The 21,274-nt window shown below is 36.5% G+C and overlaps 1 protein-coding gene across 1 annotated transcript in view; it reads left to right on the top strand.

Moving 5' to 3' along the window:
- Positions 1–21,274, top strand: part of Tyr (tyrosinase) — a 127,925-nt gene that overhangs the window by 13,179 nt on the left and 93,472 nt on the right. The window contains exon 3 of the mRNA XM_070034651.1: positions 17,047–17,194. Coding sequence (XP_069890752.1) covers positions 17,047–17,194 — 148 coding nt within the window. The remainder of the gene's footprint in view (positions 1–17,046; positions 17,195–21,274) is intronic.

Raw genomic sequence — 21,274 nt, 5'->3', positions numbered from 1 at the left:
TTTTTAGGTTTCACATTCTTGTCTGTATCTTCCCTCCCCCATCAGTTTGTTCTTCCTTGTTGATAGCAATCCCAGTCATGGTTCCATCTCAGTCACCTCAATTAGCTTTAGGGAAGCATGCCTATCAACAAACAGAACAACAACAGCAAATAACAATAGCAAAAGAGAAACACAATGTAAAAATCAAAATACTCACTCTAGACACAGTCTTAACAGGAAAAGAAATACAGGGAGCTTATAGGCAAAGCATTCATATCAAAACTTTTTTTCAGGGGCTGGGAAGGTGGCTCAGTGGTAGAGCGCTTGCCTTGCATGTGTGAGACCCTGGGTTCGATACCTCAGCACCACATAAGCAGAAAAAGCCGGAAGTAGTGCTATGGCTCAAGTGGTAGAGTGCTAGCCTTGAGCTGAAGAGCTGAGGGACAGTGTCCAGGCCCTGAGTTCAGGTCCCATGACCAGCAGAAAAGAGAGAGAGAGAGAGAGAGAGAGAGAGAGAGAGAGAGAGAGAGAGAGAGAGAGAGAGAGAGAGAGAGAGAGAGAGAGAGAGAGAGAGAGAGAGAAAAGTCATGTTGAAAAATGAACTTTACAACTTTGGTGTGGGGGTTTGTGGGGAGGATTGGGTGGGGGGGAGAGGATGGGAAGGGATGGGAAGGGGAAACAAAGGAGGAGGCTACAGTGCTTGATAAGAAATGTACTCATTATCTTGCCCATGTAATTGTAACCCCTCTGTACAGTATTTTCACAATAAAAACAAACAAACTTTTTTTCACATCAAAACTTATTGCATATCTTGGCCCCTATCCAAATCCTTTGGTACCCTATCTTTCCCACAATGGAATTCTATGCTTCCATCAGAAAGAGTGATATTGCCCCATTTGTAAATGAATAGAAAGCTTTGGAAAAATTATATTAAGTAAAGTAAGCCAGACCCAAAGAAACACAGGCTATATGGTTTCCCTCATTTGTAATCATTAGAATGTGCCTATAAATCTACAAATAAACCCAATGAAAGGTAAAAGACAGAAAATTACACTTGGACATGATTAATTAAACAGCTGTCTAGCCATTTGCACACTGAGAACAAAGGATATTCTTAGGAGAGGATCACAAGGGCTCAATAGCTCTACGCATATGATCATATAAAATGATGTTTACTGAAATGAACTCCAAGAAATGGAAACAAGGTTTGATGTTTGTTTTAATTGTACTGTTGGAAGTTATTTCTTTTTTCTTTTTTTCCTTTGGTTTATTTCCTGTTATCACTCTTCTTTATTTTTGTACCCTACTCTTTTTTTATTGTGAAAATACTGTACAGAGGTTTTACAATTACATGGGCAAGATAATGAGTACATTTCTTATCAAGCATTGTAGCCTCCTTTCTTTCCCCTTCCCATCCTTTCCCATCCTCCTCCCTACTGTCCCACCTAATCCTCCTCCCGACTTCCCCCCACACCAGAGTTGTAAAGTCTGTTTTCCACATATGACTTGTAGTCTCATTGTTGCAATGGGTCCACCTGTATCCCTATTTAAATGATTTGTTTTTTTCCTTCACCTCCACAAATTATACCAATATCAAATACAGTGAAAGCAGGGGTTATACTGTTGGGGAAGGGCATACAAAGAAACAAAGAAATAATCTTATAAATGTGTTAGAAACAGTCGCATGAAAGAAAAAAACATTTGAATACATATCTTAGGGTTCATTTCCCTAACATCAACTTATCTGATCTTTTCTGTTTCTCCTAGACATATACTAGTTATTGCAAATAAGGGAAACCATGGGACCTATGTTTCTTTGTACCTGGCTTACTTCACTTAATATAATTTTTTTTTTTTTTTTTTTTTTTTTTTTGTCGGCCGTGGGGCTTGAACTCTGGGCCTGGGCACTGTCTCTCAGCTCTTCAGCTCAAGGCGAGCACTCTACCACTTGAGCTACAGCGCCACTTCTGGTTTTTTGGTGGTTTATTGGAGATAGGAGTCTCACGGTCTCTCCTGCCCGGGCTGGCTTTGAACCGCAATCCTCAGATCTCAGCCTCCTGAGTAGCTAGGATTACAGGCATGAGCCACCAGCACCCGGCCACTTAATATAATTTTTTCCAAGTCTTTGCATTTCCTAACAAATGGGGCAATGTCATTCTTTCTGATGGAGGCATAGAATTCCATTGTGTATATATACCACATTTTCTTTTTTTTTAATTTATTTTTTGTGAACACACTGTAGAGAGGGGTTACAATTACATGGGCAGGTTAATGCGTACATTTCTTATTAAGCATTGCAGCCTCCTCCTTTGTTTACCCTTCACATCCCTTCCCAGCCTCTCCCCCCCCATCCTCCCCGCTTCCCCCCCCCCCCCGCACCAACATTGTAAAGCTCGTTTTTGACATGACAACTTGTACTTCTCATTGTTGCAACAGGTCCACCTGTATCCTTAAACGACTTGTTTTTCCCCATCTCCTCTACAAGTTATACTGACATCAAATATAGTGAAAGCAGGTATACCACATTTTCTTGATCCATTCATCTACTGAAGGGCATCAGGGTTGGTTCCATATCTTAGCTATGGTAAATAATGCTGCAATAAACATAGTCATGCTGGTAGCTTTAGTGTGGTCTTATTGTACCCTAGTCTTATAGACAACCTTCTTCTCTTTCATTTTCTTTTGTTGTTGTTTTGTAACCAATTGTTCTGTTGAACATTTGTATTGAGAGGATTACTGTCTCATTCCTCATTCCTTTTCCATGGAAAATAAGGCCTTATTGTAAACCATAAAACTATAAAGCCTGTAAGTCATTTACCAAGAAAAGCCCATCCTAAAGAGAAATTGTGTTGCTAGCTGTGAAAACAGAAATTACATTTATCCCCCTGCAGTAATATTAAACACTAATACCTTTTAAATGTTTGCTATGTGCAAGATATTGTGTTCAGAAGTATCTTACCAGCTTTCTCTCAGGAAGACTACATCATTATTCTCCTACTGAAAGACAGAAATAAAAATCTGCAGTAAATCGACTTAGATTTACTGCACTTACTGCACTTAGATTTTTCAAAATCAAGTTCTTTCCATTGCATTGATGATTCAGAATGGGTTGAGAGTTTCTTGCAAGCAGACAATTTCAGTTTGGTTTTTTAAAGAGAATTCACAGTGCTTGGACAACTCAGAGATGTGGGTACACAAAATGGTGTCTGTTGGTCACCAGAATGGGAAGACTATTTGTTCCATTGGATTTTGCAGATGTTAACACGAGTTCTCCAAATGCTGACTTTCATGACTTTGCAAAGTGAAATTCAACATTCAAGGGAGTATTTTGCAGATTTTTTCAGGCAGCTTTTTTAACCAAGGGAAAAATTTATTATTAACACTAAGTAACATGGCCTAGTTACATAAATGAGACAGAGGAATCACTACTCTAAGGTTGTGAGTCAAAGTGGCTCTGATGGAATCAGCTTAGTCAGACAAATGTAGCTTTCATATTAGGATCTAACATGCATTGGTGAGCAGGAAATCTCTTGGTTCACTGCTAATAATTTTCTTTTTGCTAATAAACATATATGTGAGTTATGTTCTAGTAATATAGTCTCACTCACATGTGCTCTAATTACACTCATTTAAGAATCAGATAAAAGGCACATCATAACACATTGGCACAGGGCAGATGTATCTTAAGTTTGCGATAACTGAATTCATCAATAATAGCCAGTTTTTCAAATCACATCTAATCTACCATTCACAATACTGAGGCCTGTTGTAAGATTATACAATTCTGAAAAACTGTTTTGAAAATCACAAACTACTCATAAGTACCATATATCTCACTAGGGACAAAGGCAACATCTTTCCTTAAACTTTTATTCATAAGTTTTCAGAAAAGTTGCAAAACTATCAGGTGCAAAGTACAATTTCCAATTTCACTTAAATTTTACATTTTATCCAATTTGCTTCCTTATTCTCTCCGTATAACCACGTAAGCCTGAGCAGCATTAATAACACTATTTCTATAAATTTCAATGAATATTGCATAAAGTTGTGAATATCCACTTATAAACCACAGGGAAGTTTTCAATGTCAGTACATTCTCCAATATCATAGTGGTTTTATCTAATATACTGTTCATATTCAACTTCTTAAATTTCTATTTTTTGTTATTTTAAATGTAAGGTTACAGTTACATAAAATACTCAACTTTTATTCAATATCCCTAATATGATTTTTTATAATTTTTTAATTTCTAGAGCAGATCCAATATAGGATAAGGTGGAATTTACTTATCATTTTTCTTTCATTTTGTGTATGTGTGTGTGAGGGAGAGACAGAGAGACAGAGAGACAGAGAGAGAGACAGAGACAGAATCAGAGACAAAAACAGAGACAGAGAGAATCTATTTTGCTGGCATTTTACCTTAAGGCCTATTTAATCTGAAATATTTATCTAATCCCCCTATGTATGTCTTAATGAAATTGGCATCTAGGGAGAAAACAGTTTCCTTCTCCTCACCATTTTAAGTTGAATATTCGTTATTTTGAGTCTGCTTGAAATTTCCTCCTCACTGAGTTTAGGGGATGCATTTGAATCCCACATAGGGAGTTTTGTGTCTTCCTTAGAGGGCTTTCCATCTGGCAGCAAATAATGAGTCATCTGTCTCATACTAGTGATGCTGATCTGATCACCTGTTCTACGTCCAGATGTGTTTCAGTTTTCCCAGTTACAAACTATTGTCTGTAAACAAGCTTTAAGACTATAGGAAGATTCTACTTCTTGTCAAAATTCTGTCATGTAAGTGGCATGCATTAATGTTCACAGGGTTGGGGTTTCTAACTTCAACATTACTTTTAGACTGATTAGGTAACATTGGAATTCTACTTTTCACAAGAGTCTTTCAGTCTCTCTCTCTCTCTCTCTCTCTCTCTCTCTCTCTCTCTCTCTCTCTCTCTCTCTCTCTCTCTCTTATTTATTGGATTATTGAAAAGAAAAACCATTTCCTCTTTTTTCAGTAGTATATGATACATCCACAAGATCATTTTTATGCACAGAAATTTCCCATGTTACACTTTCAAGTGTGCTGTCAAGTGTTTACTGTTTCATATCTATATCATTAAAGTATTTTCTTTCTGGTGCAATAAGCTGTCCTACACTTTGTAACTACAGTGGCCTAGACCTGAAATCAACTTTTGTCTCCTAGGAGACACAAGTTCCTTCATTTGGAATGCTCTTAGAGAACAAGGTCTGGGAGCAGGCTCTACACACTGAAGACACATGTTTTATCTCACAGCTAGAAGTGTAGTGATGTGAGGATCCTGGAATATAAGGAGTTCACAAGTGAACTTAGTCATGAGGAGGCAGAACTAGGGAATCAAGGACAGAGGCATTCATCCTCTCTTGCTCAAAGCATTAAGTAAACATTCAGTTTAATGGTTTGTTCCCACTGTGGCTAACATAAGAGAGTCTCATTAAACTTGGTTGACTAACTGGTAGATCAATGAATAAAAGAATGCTATTGTCATAAAATTTATATATAGTAAGTATACTGTAAGACAACATTAATTCCAGGTGGATCTACATGAATCCTCTGGAATGATACTAACTTTTTTAACTGCTGTCCTTTAAAAAGGAATAGTTAGGAACATGGAGCACTGCCATTGAAAAAGCCTTCTTGGGGTTGGAGGTGTGGCTCAGTTGATGAAGTGTGAGACAATAAGGTACTGAATTTGAGTCCCTGTCTTGGACCAAGAAACATGAAAAAGAAAAGAAAAAGACTTCTCAGTATGTGCAGTCCTCCGCAGACACCCACCAGGACAGCATGCCTATTCAAGAACAGGGGGAAAAGCATTTTAAGTTAAGCCAAATTCTAATTCCATTCAACTTGAATAGCTATCTATAAACTTGACTCCAGGAATAGAGAATGTGCATAGCAAATGTGAATTCTAACTCTAGTATTAATTAATCAATTAATTCAACTGAAACCAGTTGTGCAAGCCAGACTGTCAAGCAGATCGCTCAAACATTAAAAGCATAGAAAGCACAATTCCTCTTTACCAGTTCTTGTTTGGGTTTATTTTTAACTCTTTAAAAATATTTTTGTCTTTTTCTTTTTGGTACTGGAATGAAACCTAGGATGTTGCACTTGCCTAGCAAGTAAGCTAGGATTATAGGCACAAGTCACTGGTGCCCTTTTCTGAATGCCAAGCTTTTACAGTCACTTTGAAGTGTTTACAGATATGAAAATATTACCACAATTGGAAGATCACTACTGCTAGAACTGCAAGACCTTGTATAAATCATATAACTGGATCCAACTCAACTTTCTTATCTATCACACAGACATAGTATGCACTTTTAATTTTAATGACTGTCAACTAAGGTAATGTGTGTTAAATACAGGCTGTTGCTGTTCACACAGTCAGACCTGAGAATGCGATACCTGGGCAGAGAGTGGACTACATCTTTGCTGGTATAGACAAGTGTGCTTATATACAGCATATAGACACAGAAAGTAAATCTTTAGTCAGGGAGCAGAAAGTTAAACAGTTTTACCGGCATGCAGATAATGAGAGTTAACAACATTTAGTCAGGGAGCAGGAAGAGCTAATTGTTGTCAACAAGGTGAAGCTGTTGCACGTGATCAAAAATTACAAAGAGTAAGCAAGGTGCAGGTGGGCTCCCTTAGAAACATAAAAGGGGATAACCAGCATTGGTTTGTGGGATTATTCAGAGGAAGGGCACTTTCTGCATATCTTGCACCAAGGTTCTGGCCAGGTCCTGTAGACCAAACCATCGCTCAGACTATGAAAGAGCTTCCTTCTTCCTGCCCACCCGCCTCCCCGCACCAGTGCTGCAGCTGAGTGTGCTGCCCATTGCCAGGACTATAGAGGAGCTTTCTCCTCCCTAGCCAACATACATAAACCTCACACAGCACACGAATCCTCAAGTGGGGGCAGGTGAGTCTGTGTCTCCAGCAGCAGGCAATCTCTGTTATCATACTACAAAGTAAATTTTAACGATTTATTCAAAGTACTCAGGTTTTAGTATATATTTCATAAATTTAACCCATTTCATTTTTTGTTTTTAATCCTGCAGCAAATTCAGAATCTTATTAGACTATGTGACCTTACAGCAAGAGATCAATATAAGTTTTGAAAGTATATCAGCTTGATATTGTAACTTAATGCTTAAAACAAGAGGTGCGGGGCTGGGAAGGTGGCTCAGTGGTAAAGTGCTTGCCTTGCATTCATGAGACCCTGGGTTCTATTCTTCAGCACCACATAAGCAGAAAAGGCCGGAAGTGGTGCTGTGGCTCCAGTGGTAGAGCACTAGCCTTGAGCTGAAAAGCTGAGGGACAGCGCCCAGGCCCAAAGTTCAGGCCCCACGACTGACAAAAAAATAAAAGAATAAAAAATAAAATAAAAAGTACTAATTGACCTACAGAATATGGGAGGATTTAAAAAAAAAACAAGAGGTGCAACTTTGTAGATTGAAATACATAAAGGGAAAAGCGAAGCATAATAAAAAACCTCACTTGTATATATACCAAAGTTCTTGTTGTTCACAGTAACACTTCTGAGATTCCACAGGCTATTAATTTCATAGACTGGGTAAATTAGACTACTTCACTTTTTATAATTAGTTTTATTATTGCTAATGTTAAATTATTAAATAAAAGAGAACTCAAATAATTTGGCTTTAAAAATGGAAGTTGAACAGTGCACCAGTGACTTATATCTGTAATCGTAGTTACTTAGGAGGCTGAGATCTGAGGACTCCATTCATTATCAGCCCAGGAAGAAAAGTCCATGGAACTCTTTTTGTTGTTGTTGTTGTTGGTCATGATGCTTGAACTTTGGGCCTGGGTGCTGTCCCTCAGCTTTTCAGCTCAATGCTAGCGCTCTACCACTTGAGCCACAGAACCACTTCCATTTTTCTAAGTGGTTTATCAGAGATAAGTCTCACAAACTTTTCCTGCCTGCGCTTCCTTTGAACCGTAATCTTCAGATCTCAGCCTCCTGAGTAGCTAGGATTACAGATGTGAGCCACCAGCACTCAGTTTTCAGGGAACTCTTATCTCCAATTAACCAAAATCAGAAGTGGCATTGTGGCTCAAGTGGTAGAGCACCAGCTTTGTGCATAAAAGTTAAGAGACAATTCCCATGCCCTGAGTTCTGAACCTCCATATTGTCATAAATAGATAGAGTCTCTCCTCATTTCTGTTCTATTCAATGACCAAGTAAATAGTCACAATTAGCTTTAAGGACACGGAAAAATGTTATCTTCATCTAATGGTATCCAGTAGAAGATTTATTATCAGTGGCAAGAAAAGAGAAGAATTAGTATTGGAGGAAGAAACACTAGTCTCTGCTAAAATTTTCTTCCCTAGTGTTTCATGAAATACAAAAAAAAGGTCAAGTACTCTTATCAGAGAATTATATCTACAAAATTTCATAAAAAACAATATTATTTCTATAGTGATAAATTGTTAAAAATCCTTTTACTCCAGATCAGTTTGGATGTTCTATAAGATGAATGACCTTTCACATGACAGTGGGGAACCTACTAACCCCCAGTTCTCTGATATCTCCTTGGTATCTTCCTGGAATCAGTACAAAGGAGAAAATGGAGAATGAACAGGAGAAATATATATATGTTTGTGTGTATACGTGTGTGTGTGTGTGTGTGTGTGTGTGTGTGTGTGTATAATGTCCTCACCTACATACTGACATTCTGACTGCAATTCACTGTGCACAATTCATTCACAAGGTCACATTTAATCTCAGACTTCATTGTGCATAGAGTTAGAGCAAAGAGACTCACAATGATGAGAGCTTTTTCTTTTTGTTTGAAGATTCTTCTTTCTTAGTGCCCTGGAATCACTAGAGGCTTTGTTCTAGCCTGAACTACATCCAAACAAGAGTTCTTAGCTGGGAAAAGATTTTTTTTTCTTGCTCACCATTGCTTTCTTCAAATATTGTCTTCCCATGTTATCTCATTTTCTACCAAATAGGAAAATTGCCAGGAAATTCTATTTGCCCTAGTCAGTATATCAAAAAAGTCATCCCCAAATCTACTGTATGTTTTATGGGTGAATGTTTGCTATTATTAAGTACTGTGATTTGTATAGATGAAGAATCACATGTCTACTTTGTCCTAACATGCTAAAAAATACTCGAACTATTTTTCATACGAATTTGCTCCTTCTTAAATAACCATTCCATCAGAATACTGATAAAAGAATGGCCTATAACATAAAACCTCAAGGGCTAGATTCAGAACCCTGGTGTATTTCCTTATTTACTCAGTTATAAACCTTAAAAATACCATGAGAATGATCCATATTATCTTAACTCTTTTAAAAATTACGTTAGCAGGGCTGGGAAGGTAGCTCAGTGGTAGAGTGCTTGCCTTGCATGAATGAGACCCTAGGTTCGATTCCTCAGCACCACATAAGCAAAACAAAACAAAACAGAAGTGGCACTGTGGCTCAAGTAGTAGAGTGCTAGTCTTGAGCTGAAGAGCTGAGGGAGAGCACCCAGAACCAGAGTTCAGGCCCCATGACTGGCAAAAAAACAAAAAAACAAAAAAATAAAATTATGTTAGCAACTGAGATTACATACTTTAGAAAGAAAAATAAACAGAACACATTTACCTATTAACATTTACTAAGCATGCAGTATGTACAAACACTTTAGAAAACAGCCGGAATAACTAGTAAATATGACCCATACCTTATTCCCTTAGAATTTAAAGTCTAACTCACAGCCAAGTGTAGTACCTCCTGCCTGTTATCCTAACTATTCAGGAAGCTAAGATCAGGAGGATCAAGGCTCAAGACAAATAGGCAAAATGTTCTTGAGATTCCCTAATCTCAATAAGTAAAGCTAGGCATTGGAGTGTCCACATGGGAAGCATAAATGGGATATCACAATCCAGGCTATCCTAGGAAAAGGGAGAACCAATTTGAGAAAAAAAAATAGCACAATCACAAACTGACAGATGATGTAGCTCACATAGAAGAGTGTCTGTTTGGCCCAGAGTTCAAACTCCACAAAATATATGGAAAATAAAAAGAAGTATATCATGAGTGACTATAATTCAAAAAACTAAATGATGATTTAAATTTGGGCAGCATATGTGTTATTAAAGTAAGAGACATGGCCAAGTGTCTGTTGTTGGATGAAGTCATATTTGGGGCTCTGACACCCTCAAGAATTAATTGGAGTAGCTCTGGTAAACCACAATGAAGGGGAAATTTGCAAAATCTCTCTAATGTTCTTGTAAAATAGCCATACAAAATCCCAGAGAACCCTACAGCTATTAACAGCTACTAACATCAATATAATCCTAACTTCTCAGTTTCCAAACACTTCTATATCAATTACTAAAACTCCTTTCCAAATCCCTACAAACATTTATTTCTCAGTATATGTTCAGACAAGGGAACTGAGATTCAAACAGTGTAAATTATTGATAGATCCAAACAGAAAAAAACAAGTTTTAGAGGTAGGAGGCAATCATTTTTGATAGATTATCTAACTTTCAGTTTTGGTAAAGTTAGCCTTTATCTACTTGAAGCTCTTCTTTCACATAATGAAGATAATCATATTATCAAATTCCTGTGTTGTAAAGATCACATTAGTTAGCTGGAGGATCACTATTTGAGGTCAACCTAGACTAAAAAATTCTTAGACTGTATTTCAAAATAACCAACAAAAAGCAAAGCTGGAGGCATCAGGTCATGGACTGCCAATGGAACAATCAAGCTGAGGAGGCATAAGGCCCTGAGTTCAAATCCTAGTACTACCAGAAAAATCACGTTATTATTTGTAAATCACTTAGGAGAGTCCATTTTCTAGAATGGTAAAAATTCATTAAGATTGGTATTTCCTGGCTTTATAATCCAAATTCTAATCAATGGGCTAATACTTGAGACTTCAAGTGGATAAGAATTGTTTCAACAAAGAATTAGGAACTCAAATTTATATCCAAGGAGCAATATAGCAAATTGATCATGCTTTCTACTTAGAATGACTTTTAAAAGCAGCTTTTGAGTTTAAATTATATCTTTCCACCAACCCTTGAAGTTTAGGAAAGGAATTTAAATATGACAGAGTGGCCATAAGGAGGTGGGCATTCAGTCCTCATGCTAGAAATTCCAGCCTTCTCTGTCCTATGACAAGAATCTGATTGATCCAGCTGACTCTACCATCTGCTCTTGTATATTCAAACTATACTTGCTGGAAAAGGACTCATCCACAGTGGGAACATCTTCAGAGGGCTTCTCTATCCTGACAGATGACATTTGAAAAAGCTAGTCTTGGCCTTTTCTCTCAGTGGTCATGAAAAGAATTGAGAGGGATATAATTGGAACAGAAGATTTATCAATGATTTTAATTTGTAGTACAACTAATCAAATGAGAGAATTTAATAGAATCATAAAAATCAGAGATTAGGTTTGGCTGATAACTGGCACAAATACTCATTCTGCCACTTACCAGCTGAAAAACGTTTGATAAGCCACTCATGTGTATATCAATACTGAGGCTTGAACTTGGCCACACACTCCTGCTTAGTGTTTTGTTCAAGGCTGGCACTCTAAGCCACTTGAACCACATCTCTACCTTCACCGTTTTGCTAGTTAATTGGAGATAAGAATTTCTCTGCCCTATCTAGCTTTGAGCAAAGATCCTCAGATCTCAGCTCCATGGGTAACTAGAATTACAGTAGTGAACCAGCAGAGACTAATTTTTTAAGTCTTAATTTTACCACTAACTGAAAATTTGATAAATGGCATTTTGTGAAGTAGCTGGAGTAATTTCCATAAGAGCATGTAAAAAAACAGCCTGGTTCCAACCACATAGAAGTAGAAGATGTAATAATAGTATGTTTTGGGGACCAGCACATGGCCCAAGTGGTAGAGAATCAGCCTAGCAAGTGTGAGGCTGCAAGTTATTTCTGGCTCCAGTACAGAAGAAGAGGAGAAGGAGGAGAAGAAGGAGGAAGACAAGAATGAGGAGAAAGAAGAAGAGGACAAAAACCTAAGAAAAATATGAATTCTATTTACATGCATAATTAACATTTAAGGATGAGACTATGGAATTTAAAAGCATTTGGAAACACTTTAAAACTAAAGACATGAAAAATTCAAACTTTTAAAGTGAATTTAATCTTAATTACTCACACTGAATATAAGTGGAAGCGTTATCAATTATCCTTCCTTGAATTAAATTTATTTGATGCTAAATTTTAATCCATGGCATATGTACCTTCTTATTATACACTTGGAGCAATAATCCCCTTATATGAGTTTATCCATGTAAAGGATAAGAAAATCAGAATGGCAGAAAAGGAGATTCCTGTACTTAAAATAATATTAAGGTTAGAGTTTTGACATTGCTAATTAATAGACTTCATAGTTCATCTAGGTTTTGTAATCTTCATTTGCAAGATAACATTCGGATTGAATCTATCTACTCCATCTACGTGGGTCACTATGGGTCATTCAGTGGTTGCTAGAGCTGAATTTCCCTTGCTGTAGAACTGTTTTCAGGAGACTTTGGAATTTCCTAAAACAGGACTAGGGCTAGATATATAATTTGTAGGGAAAAGCAGCACAGGTGAAAATATAGAGTACATAGTTCAAACAGTTAAGAATTCAAGATGGCAGAAGCATGAACAGTTCTGGTTGAAGAAACACAGTTGCTTCTTTCTAACGTCAGCCTTAACATTGACACAAGACTACTTCTAGAACTAAAACAAGAGTAGCCTTGGTCTATAATGGTTGATTACTCTTAGTTTACTTGAAAAATAGATATTCATGTGATTTCCAAACCAAAGTTAAGATATAAAATATACCAAATGGACTAGGTACTCTCATTTCATTCAGAATCAAAGAACAGGGTGTAGAATGACAAAAGCCTTTGTTTTAGTAAATTGATGGCTCTATGGCTTGAAAATCTTAGTGTATATAAAGTTATTATAAAATTTCACCTTAGAAATACCTTTAGAGGAAATTTAAAATGAATTGACATGCCATGAATTTTGCACAATTCTTGATCACATTGTGCATATGGTTAAAGACTAGCATGATCTAGGACATACTGAAAGTCCCTGGATCCCACACAATGACATGTACCTAAAGAAAATGATCCTATATACTATCTTACCACATGGTAGGATTTGATGATGCTCCCAGTAAAAAACAACTTAAACTCATATATAAAACTTCCTTCTTTAAGTTTATAAAAGTGAGTATTAATTATTACCTCTTCACCATTGTCTTGGGGAAAAAAATGAAAGGAACTGGAAGAGCTGTTTTGAAAGGGAAAGATAGATTAGAATCTCCTGAGGACTTCTTGATATAAAGATGTGTTCCATTCACTTTCTGATTCAGTAGTTCTGTGAGGTCTAGAGTGTGTCAGTTCCTAGTAAGTTTACATGTGATGCTGCTGACTTGGGACCATGCTGTAAAGCACAGAATTGTGGTGCATTTGTGGCTTTGTGATTATATAATAATTATGTGGTAAGAAACACTCATCCTCAAGTACATTGCTGCTTTGCATAGTTTTCCATGATTAAAGGACTATCTATTCACACATAAAAGTATTTTCCCATAAACAAAAATGTTAATTAATTACATTCTATGGGTATAAAGCTTAGTAACTTATTTGAAAAACCTGGAAATTGGTTGAAACTTAACCCTTCTAGTACACTTATCTGGGGACTTGTTTGGAGCCATGATATATTTTCATCAGTAATTTTAGAAATCTGCTATAAGCAGCTTGAATTATGAGTCTTTTACTAGACAGCCATTAAAAACAACCTCCTAAAATAATTATGTGATTTTGAAACTGTACTTCATAATTCTTCAGTTAAATTGCTCATTAGGAGAGTTATTTAGGAGGAATATGTCAAAGGTCTGAGATTCACTTTTTAGTCTTCAGATGTACAAATATATCTTTCTAAGAGCTTCTTTCTAGCTTCTTTTGTGCCATGGTAATCTCTGCATCTTTACAGAATATTAAAATTGCTTAAAATATTAGATTTCAAGCCTGGTGCCAGTTGTGTACACTTATATATTAATTACTCAATACATTATATCTGAGGATGGGGTTTGAAGCCAGTCTGGACATCTGCCCAGGATGACAGGATCATGTTCTAATTAATCAGCTTAATCAGCAAATAACCAGATGTGGAGGTATAACACGTTGTAGGGCACCACCCTTGAATAAACAAACAAACAAACAAACAAAAAAGCAAGAGTCTATGCCTCTGTGTTCAATTCCCTGTACTGGCATAAACGTATATATATGTATACACACACACACATATGAATTGTAACAAATCAAATGTGTTCTCTTCTGAACATTTTACTATGTATCTTTTCCTATTTCAGAATCTGACAGCAATCATAAGGAGCACCATCTATAATCCAGCTTCTTGGAATAAATGATAGCTATTTAAATAAAGTAACATATATGAGAGTTCCTAGTCAGTGAGTACCATACAGGAGTTGCTCTATTTTTAAATATTCTTCCAAGGCAACAAATTATGGCAGTTATTATTAAGAAAATACATTTCAGTATAAGTTGGTGTTGTGAGATTTTAAAGTCAAAAGCATTGAAAATTGCCAAAATAAAAGAGAGGAAGAGTTCATGTAAAGAAAATAGTACAATTCAGAAGCAAAACTTTGGATGTATTCAGATTTAGAGAATAAAGAGCAATTTAGCCATTCAGTGAATTTCAACCCCGGTTGCACATTAGAATTACTTAGGGTGTTTTTAAAACTTTTAGTGCCTGAGTTCCATTCTAGATCAATTAAATGCAAATCTCTAGGTACCAGAGTTAAGCAACAATATTAAAAGCAAGCAAATAGACAAAAACTCTCCAGAGAAGTGTTAAAGAGAGAGAGAGATGGATCAACAAATTGAAATTTCCTCTTTTCATTCATCTGAAACTGTGCCTATAAATTTCCCAATGGAATGCATCACACAAGTTAAGTGCATAGCATGAGATCGTTTTTGCATCCTGCTATTGACCTTGGCAAACACCATTGAGCCATTTTGGCATCTGTGACTGATAACAAGGTCCCTAATGGCTTGTTAGATGTTCTACCGGCAGGGAATCTTGGGAAAAGGGTGAGGCCGTAACAGTCTATACCATCTTAGAACTCAGTGGATTTTGAAAATGGGAAGTCCACAGGTTATTTCAGCACAGTACAAAGAGTTTTCCAAATTATATCAGACATTCCTCAACTTCAGTACATAGAAAGGAGAATAAGTTTTTGGAAACTGTCAGAGATATATTTAGTCATTGATTCCTCAAATAATGGTTCAAATTTAAATTTTCTTTTTTTTGCATTTTTATCATCTGTCAAATTGGAAAATGATAATATATTCCTGTCATAAGTACTGATATTCATGTGAGATAGTGTACATGGAAGATATTGAAAGAATTGCATGAATATGGTCAATTATTCAATGCTTAGACTCTTCTCTTGGATTGCTCTTCTAGAAAGGCTATAAAGAGAAGCAATTGATGTTGGTGAAATAATTTTCTGTCTTTTAAAGGAAATTTTATCAGCCAAAGACCTGAACTGTGTGAAGAAGCAAAATAGAAAATAATATATTCACTATTCAATCTTTAATATGTTCTCTATCTCTTGACAAGTATCATAGTAGACCTCCATGAAAGCCTCCTATATGTTTATATAAACAAACTGTACTATGTTCAATCCCTCAATTATATTCTCTAAAACTATTCATAATTCTTCTAACAATAATTCAGAATCTACTAAAATATGTAAAAGCATATATAAAATAGAGTGATAAAAATTTCTTAACAGTACAACATTCAAAGATTAAAAACTGGAAGACCATTCCAACACAGATATTGGCATCAAGATATATGATTGACTGCTTGCTACATTGGATAGACAATAAACCATTGTGTTTAATGCCTTTGCTCCATTATGAGCCTGGAGTTTCTTTATACTGTGCCATTAATTCATTCCTTAACTTTACACAATTTCCTTGTTCTTTTGAAATCTTTTTATCCATATCTATGATAATGCAATTACCTAATTTGTGTGATCATTTTAAACTCCATATAAAACTAATCATGTCAGACTCATAAAAATACAATAACCTAGTGAGTGTTGTGGATGTGTGTGTGTGTGTGGATGTGTTTATAAAAGTTATCATAGGGCTGGGAAGATGGCTCAGTGGTAGAGCGCTTGCCTTGCATGCCTGAGGCCCTGGGTTCAATTCCTCAACACCACATAAGCAAAAAGAAAAAAGCCGGGAGTGGCTCTGTGGCTCAAGTGGTAGAGCACTAGCCTTGAGCTGAAGAGCTAAGGGACAGCGCCCAGGATTAGAGTTTAGGCCCTACGACCAGACTCAAATAAAATAAAATAAAATAAAAATAAAAATAAAAGTTACCATAGACAAGAAAATGGGAGGGAGGAGATTTTCAGACTGACCATGACTTGGGTATAGTCCCTGAAAATTGCTTGTAATTAACTTTGAAATGAATGATTTTGCAAAAGCAAACACATTATGATCTGCTATCCATAGGACTAGTACAGAGTAATTATACTATGGGAGGTCATCAATTTTGTACTTTCTCCAGAACCAAAGACCAAAGCTATTATCCAGTCCCCAGAGCAAGAATACTCATAAGAGACTGAAAATAACTGCTTTAAATGCTATGAAGGACTGGAGAGAGAGTGAAAGATGATGATTATCTAATATTCTTGTAACTCAACATTTGAAAGGAACCATCAGAAAGAAGCCTCATGGGGAAGAGGAGAAATTGGATAAGCCTATTCTTTCTGGTTAATCCACATACTTGTACCCAAGTTAACACCACTGAGTTCTGCAAAGATGCATTGAATACTCATTGCTATTCAGAATGTAAAGAATCCCAATATCAGATGAATTTTCTTATGCATTTTATTTGGAACTAAAGTTCTCTTTGTACTTGTAAATCAAATGAGATTATCACTTAGAATTTCAACCATTCAGGTAATCTTTTATTTTCTTGCTTTCTTTTTACCAACAGGATTTGCTAATCCACTGACTGGGATAGCAGATGCCTCTCAGAGCAGCATGCATAATGCCTTGCACATGTATATGAATGGAACAATGTCCAAGGTACAGGGATCAGCCAACGACCCCATTTTTCTGCTACACCATGCATTTGTTGACAGGTTTGTTGATATTTCTTTATAAATTGTATGCTTATCGGATTTAAATACATTGTATATTGGATGTTTGTCAAATTCAACATTGGTTTTCACATAAAATCTAATGCATTATTGTTATCTTTTAAGATAAACACTCTAAGCTAAGGATTTGGATGTAGTGTGTATGGGTGTGTGTTTGGGTGCCAGTATTTGGCTCAAACTCAGGGCCTCATATTCTTACTTAGCTTCCTTGTTCAGAGCTGACACTCCACCACTTGAGCTATGCCTCCATGTCCAGCTTTTTGCTGGTTACTTGGAGATAAAAGTCTCTTGGATTTGTCTGCATAGCCTGGCTTTGAACCATAATCCTCGATTTCAGCCTCCCGAGTATCTAGGATTAAAGTTGTGTAGGCTTATTTTTTGGAATCAAGTGTAGTAGTAAAGAAAAATCAGTAAGAGAGGGGTAGATAAAATAGGTCAAGAAATGAGGAAAAGACAAAGAATGGTACAGTTTCAGATGAAAATCCAGACTCAGCCAGATCTTTTACAGTGTAAAGTATATTTCAGTTGGCTCTCACTTACAGATTCCCAATCTCATTCAGAAAAGCCTTTAGCTACAGTTTTCCTACAATTAAGAATATAGATCTTCCAGACAGGGACTTGATTCCTGACAGGTTATGAGGCTCTAGGTTCTAACTTCTGAAGGTTGAAAGGCAAAGGTTAAGAGCAAAGCCATGAATACAGAGGGCTGATTGTATAAATACTTTAGAACAATAAAGATATAACACAATAAACACATACAAAATCATATGCATAATGCACATATGTATTAACAAACTAAAGTGTGTTAGGGGAGGATAACAACAGTGTCACTCCTTTGAAAACCTACTACTCAGCATCCTGTTTCAGTTAAATCATTTAAAAATGAGATGAAAATAAATTCATTATGTAAATTTTTTAAAAAAAGAAAAACTAATTAACAGTTTAACAAAATGAATGCCAGGAGGCATTGTGATATTGCCAGGGAGATCAAAGGGAGGGAGATAAATGAATGAAAAGAGGAAGGGTGTGAAAACGCAGTCATAATATCCTAATACTCAATGTCTATATGTGAAAGTGAAACTAGGTAAATGGAGGGAATGGGTGGAGTTGGGAGAGATGGGACAGAATGAATGGATTACATCGGTAAAAATGCATTATACTCACAGAATAACGTGGTGTATTGGAACTCCTTTATAAGAATACTTAAGGATAATAATTTTAAGAAAAAATGGAAAGAGCAAAGAATGGCGAAATTCCTGAGGGACAAAGATGAAGCACTATTATATAGGAACTTACATGCCACCTAGGCTTCCATTTCATAAAGATCTTTGACTCTGTATTTTTTTTTATTGTGGAAATACTGTACAGAGGGATTACAATTATATGGGCAAGATAATGAGTACATTTCTTATCAAGCATTGTAGCCTCCTCCTTTCTTTGCCCTTCCCATCCTTTCCCATCCTCCCCCATCCACACAACCCAAACCTCCTCCCCCCTCCCCCCAAACCAGAGTAGTAAAGTTCGTTTTCGACATAAGGACTTGTATGTCTTATTGTTGCAATGGGTCCACCTGTATCCCTATTTAAACAATTTGTTTTTTCCCTTCACCTCCACAAATTATACCACCATCAAATACAGTGAAAGCAGGGATTATACTGAGGGGGGGGGACATACAAAGCAACAAAGAAATCATTTTATAAATGTGTTAGAAACAATCGCATGAAAAAAAAAACATTTGAATACATATCATAGGGTTCATTTTCCTACATCAACTTATCTGACCTTTTCTGCTTGACTAAGACATATGCTAGATATTGCAAATAAGGGAAACCAGGGGACCTATGTTTCTTTGGGCCTGGCTTACTTCACTTAATATATTTTTTTCCAAGTCTTTCCATTTCCTAACAAATGGGGCAATGTCATTCTTTCTGATGGAGGCATAGAATTCCATTGTGTATATATAGCACATTTTCTTGATCCATGCATCTACTAAGGCGCATCTGTGTTGGTTCCATATCTTAGCTATGGTAAGTAATGCTGCAATAAACATAGTCGTGCTGGTAGCTTTAGTGTGGTCTTGTTTGTGAGCATTTGGGTAAATCCCCAAATGTGGGATTGCTGGGTCATAGGGGAGCTCTATGTGGAGTCTTTTGAGGAGCCCCCATACTGCTTTCCAAAGTGGTTGAATAAGTTTACACTCCCACCAACAATGCAGTAAGGTTCCCTTCGGTCCACATCCCCTCCAGCATCTATTGTTATTAAAGTTTTTGATTATAGCCATTCTAACTGGGGTGAGGTGGTATCTCAATGTTGTTTTGATTTGCATTTCTTTTATGGCTAGGGAGGTTGAGCATTTCTTCATGTGTCTATTGGCCATCCTTCTTTCTTCTTCAGAGAAGTTTCTCTTTAAGTTTTTAGCCCAATTATTTATTGGACAGTTGTTTCTTTGAAGATTTGTTGTTGGGGGATTTAATTTTTTGAGCTCCAGGTATATTTTAGATGTGAGACCCTTGTCCGTTGTATGGCTAGTGAAGAACTTCTCCCAATCTGTGGGCTTTCTATTGATCTTGCTAGCTATGTCCTTTGCCATGCAGAAGCTCTACAATTTCATGCAATCCCATTTGTCCAACCTTTCTTTGATTTGTTGTGTTTCTGGGTCTCTATTAAGAAAATTTCGGCCTGTGCCAAGGAGACCTAGGGTTTCTCCTGTTCCATCCTGTAATGTTTTCGGAGTATCTTGCTTTGACTCCAAGATCTTTGATCCATTTAGAGTTGATTCTGGTACAGGCTGATATGTAAGGCTCTAGCTTAGTTTTCTACAAGTAGTTAACCAATTTTGTCAGCACCATTTGCTGAAGAGGCTGTCTTTCTTCTATTCTATTTTTTTAGCTCCTTTATCGAAGCTTCGATGGCTATAGGTCTGTAGGTTCATTTCTGGGTTTTCAATTCTATTCCATTGGTCCTGAAGTCTGTTCTTGTGCCAGTACCAAGCTGTTTTCATTACTATGGCTTTGTAGTAGAGTTTGAAATTTGGTATTGATATTCCTCCACCAGTGTTCTTTCTGTTGAGGATCGTTTTTGCTATTTGGGATCTTTTATTGTTCCATATTAATTTTTGGATTACCTCTTCTATTTCCTGGAAGAATGATGTTGGAATATTGATAGGTATCGCACTGCATTTGTAGATAGCCTTGGGGAGTATTGCCATTTTCACAATGTTGATCTTTCCAATCCAGGAGCATGGGAATTTTTGCCACCTTCTAAGTTCTGTTTTGATTTCCTTTTTCAAGTTTTTAAAGTTTTCATCATAGAGGTCCTTCACTTCTTTGGTTAAGTTAATTCCTAGGTATTTTACTTTTTGTGGGGCTATTACAAATGGAGTTGCTTTCCTAATTTCAGCCACACTTTTCTCATTGTTCGCATACAGAAAAGCCTTTGAGTTTTGAGGGTTAATTTTGTACCCTGTTACTTTGCCAAAGTTTTGAATCAGCTTGAGTAATTTGGGAGTGGAGTCTATGGGATTCTTTAAATACAAGATCATGTCATCTGCAAAGAGGGAGAGTTTTACTTCCTCTTTCCTTATTTGGATCCCCTTTATGTTTACATCTTGTTTTATTGCTGTAGCTAGGCATTCTAATACTAGAATGAAGAGAAGTGGAGAGAGTGGACATCCTTGTCTTGTTCCTGATTTAAGAGGAAATGGCTTTAGTTTTTCACAATTAAGTATAATGCTGGCTGTAGGTTTGTCATATTCAGCCTTTTTTGTATTGAGAAATGTTCCATGGATTCCTAACTTTTCCAGAACCTTCATCATAAAGGGGTGTTGGATCATGTCAAATGCTTTTTCTGCATCAATTGAGATAACCATGTGGTTCTTATCCTTGCTCCTGCTGTGATGAATTATATTAATTGATTTGTGTATATTGAACCAACTTTGCATCCCTGAAATGAATCCTGTTTGATAGTGGTGCATGATTTTTTGGACAAATTATTGAAGTTGATTGGCCAAAATTTTGTTGAGAATTTTGCATCAATTTTCACCAAAGAAATGGGTCTATAGTT

Source organism: Dipodomys merriami, unplaced genomic scaffold (assembly GCF_024711535.1).
Source record: "Dipodomys merriami isolate MVZ:Mamm:240054 unplaced genomic scaffold, mDipMer1.0.p SCAF_25, whole genome shotgun sequence".
Classification (NCBI taxonomy): Eukaryota; Metazoa; Chordata; class Mammalia; order Rodentia; family Heteromyidae; genus Dipodomys; species Dipodomys merriami.
The sequence above is the reverse complement of the archived record's forward strand: the minus strand, read 5'-3'. Positions and strand labels throughout refer to the sequence as shown.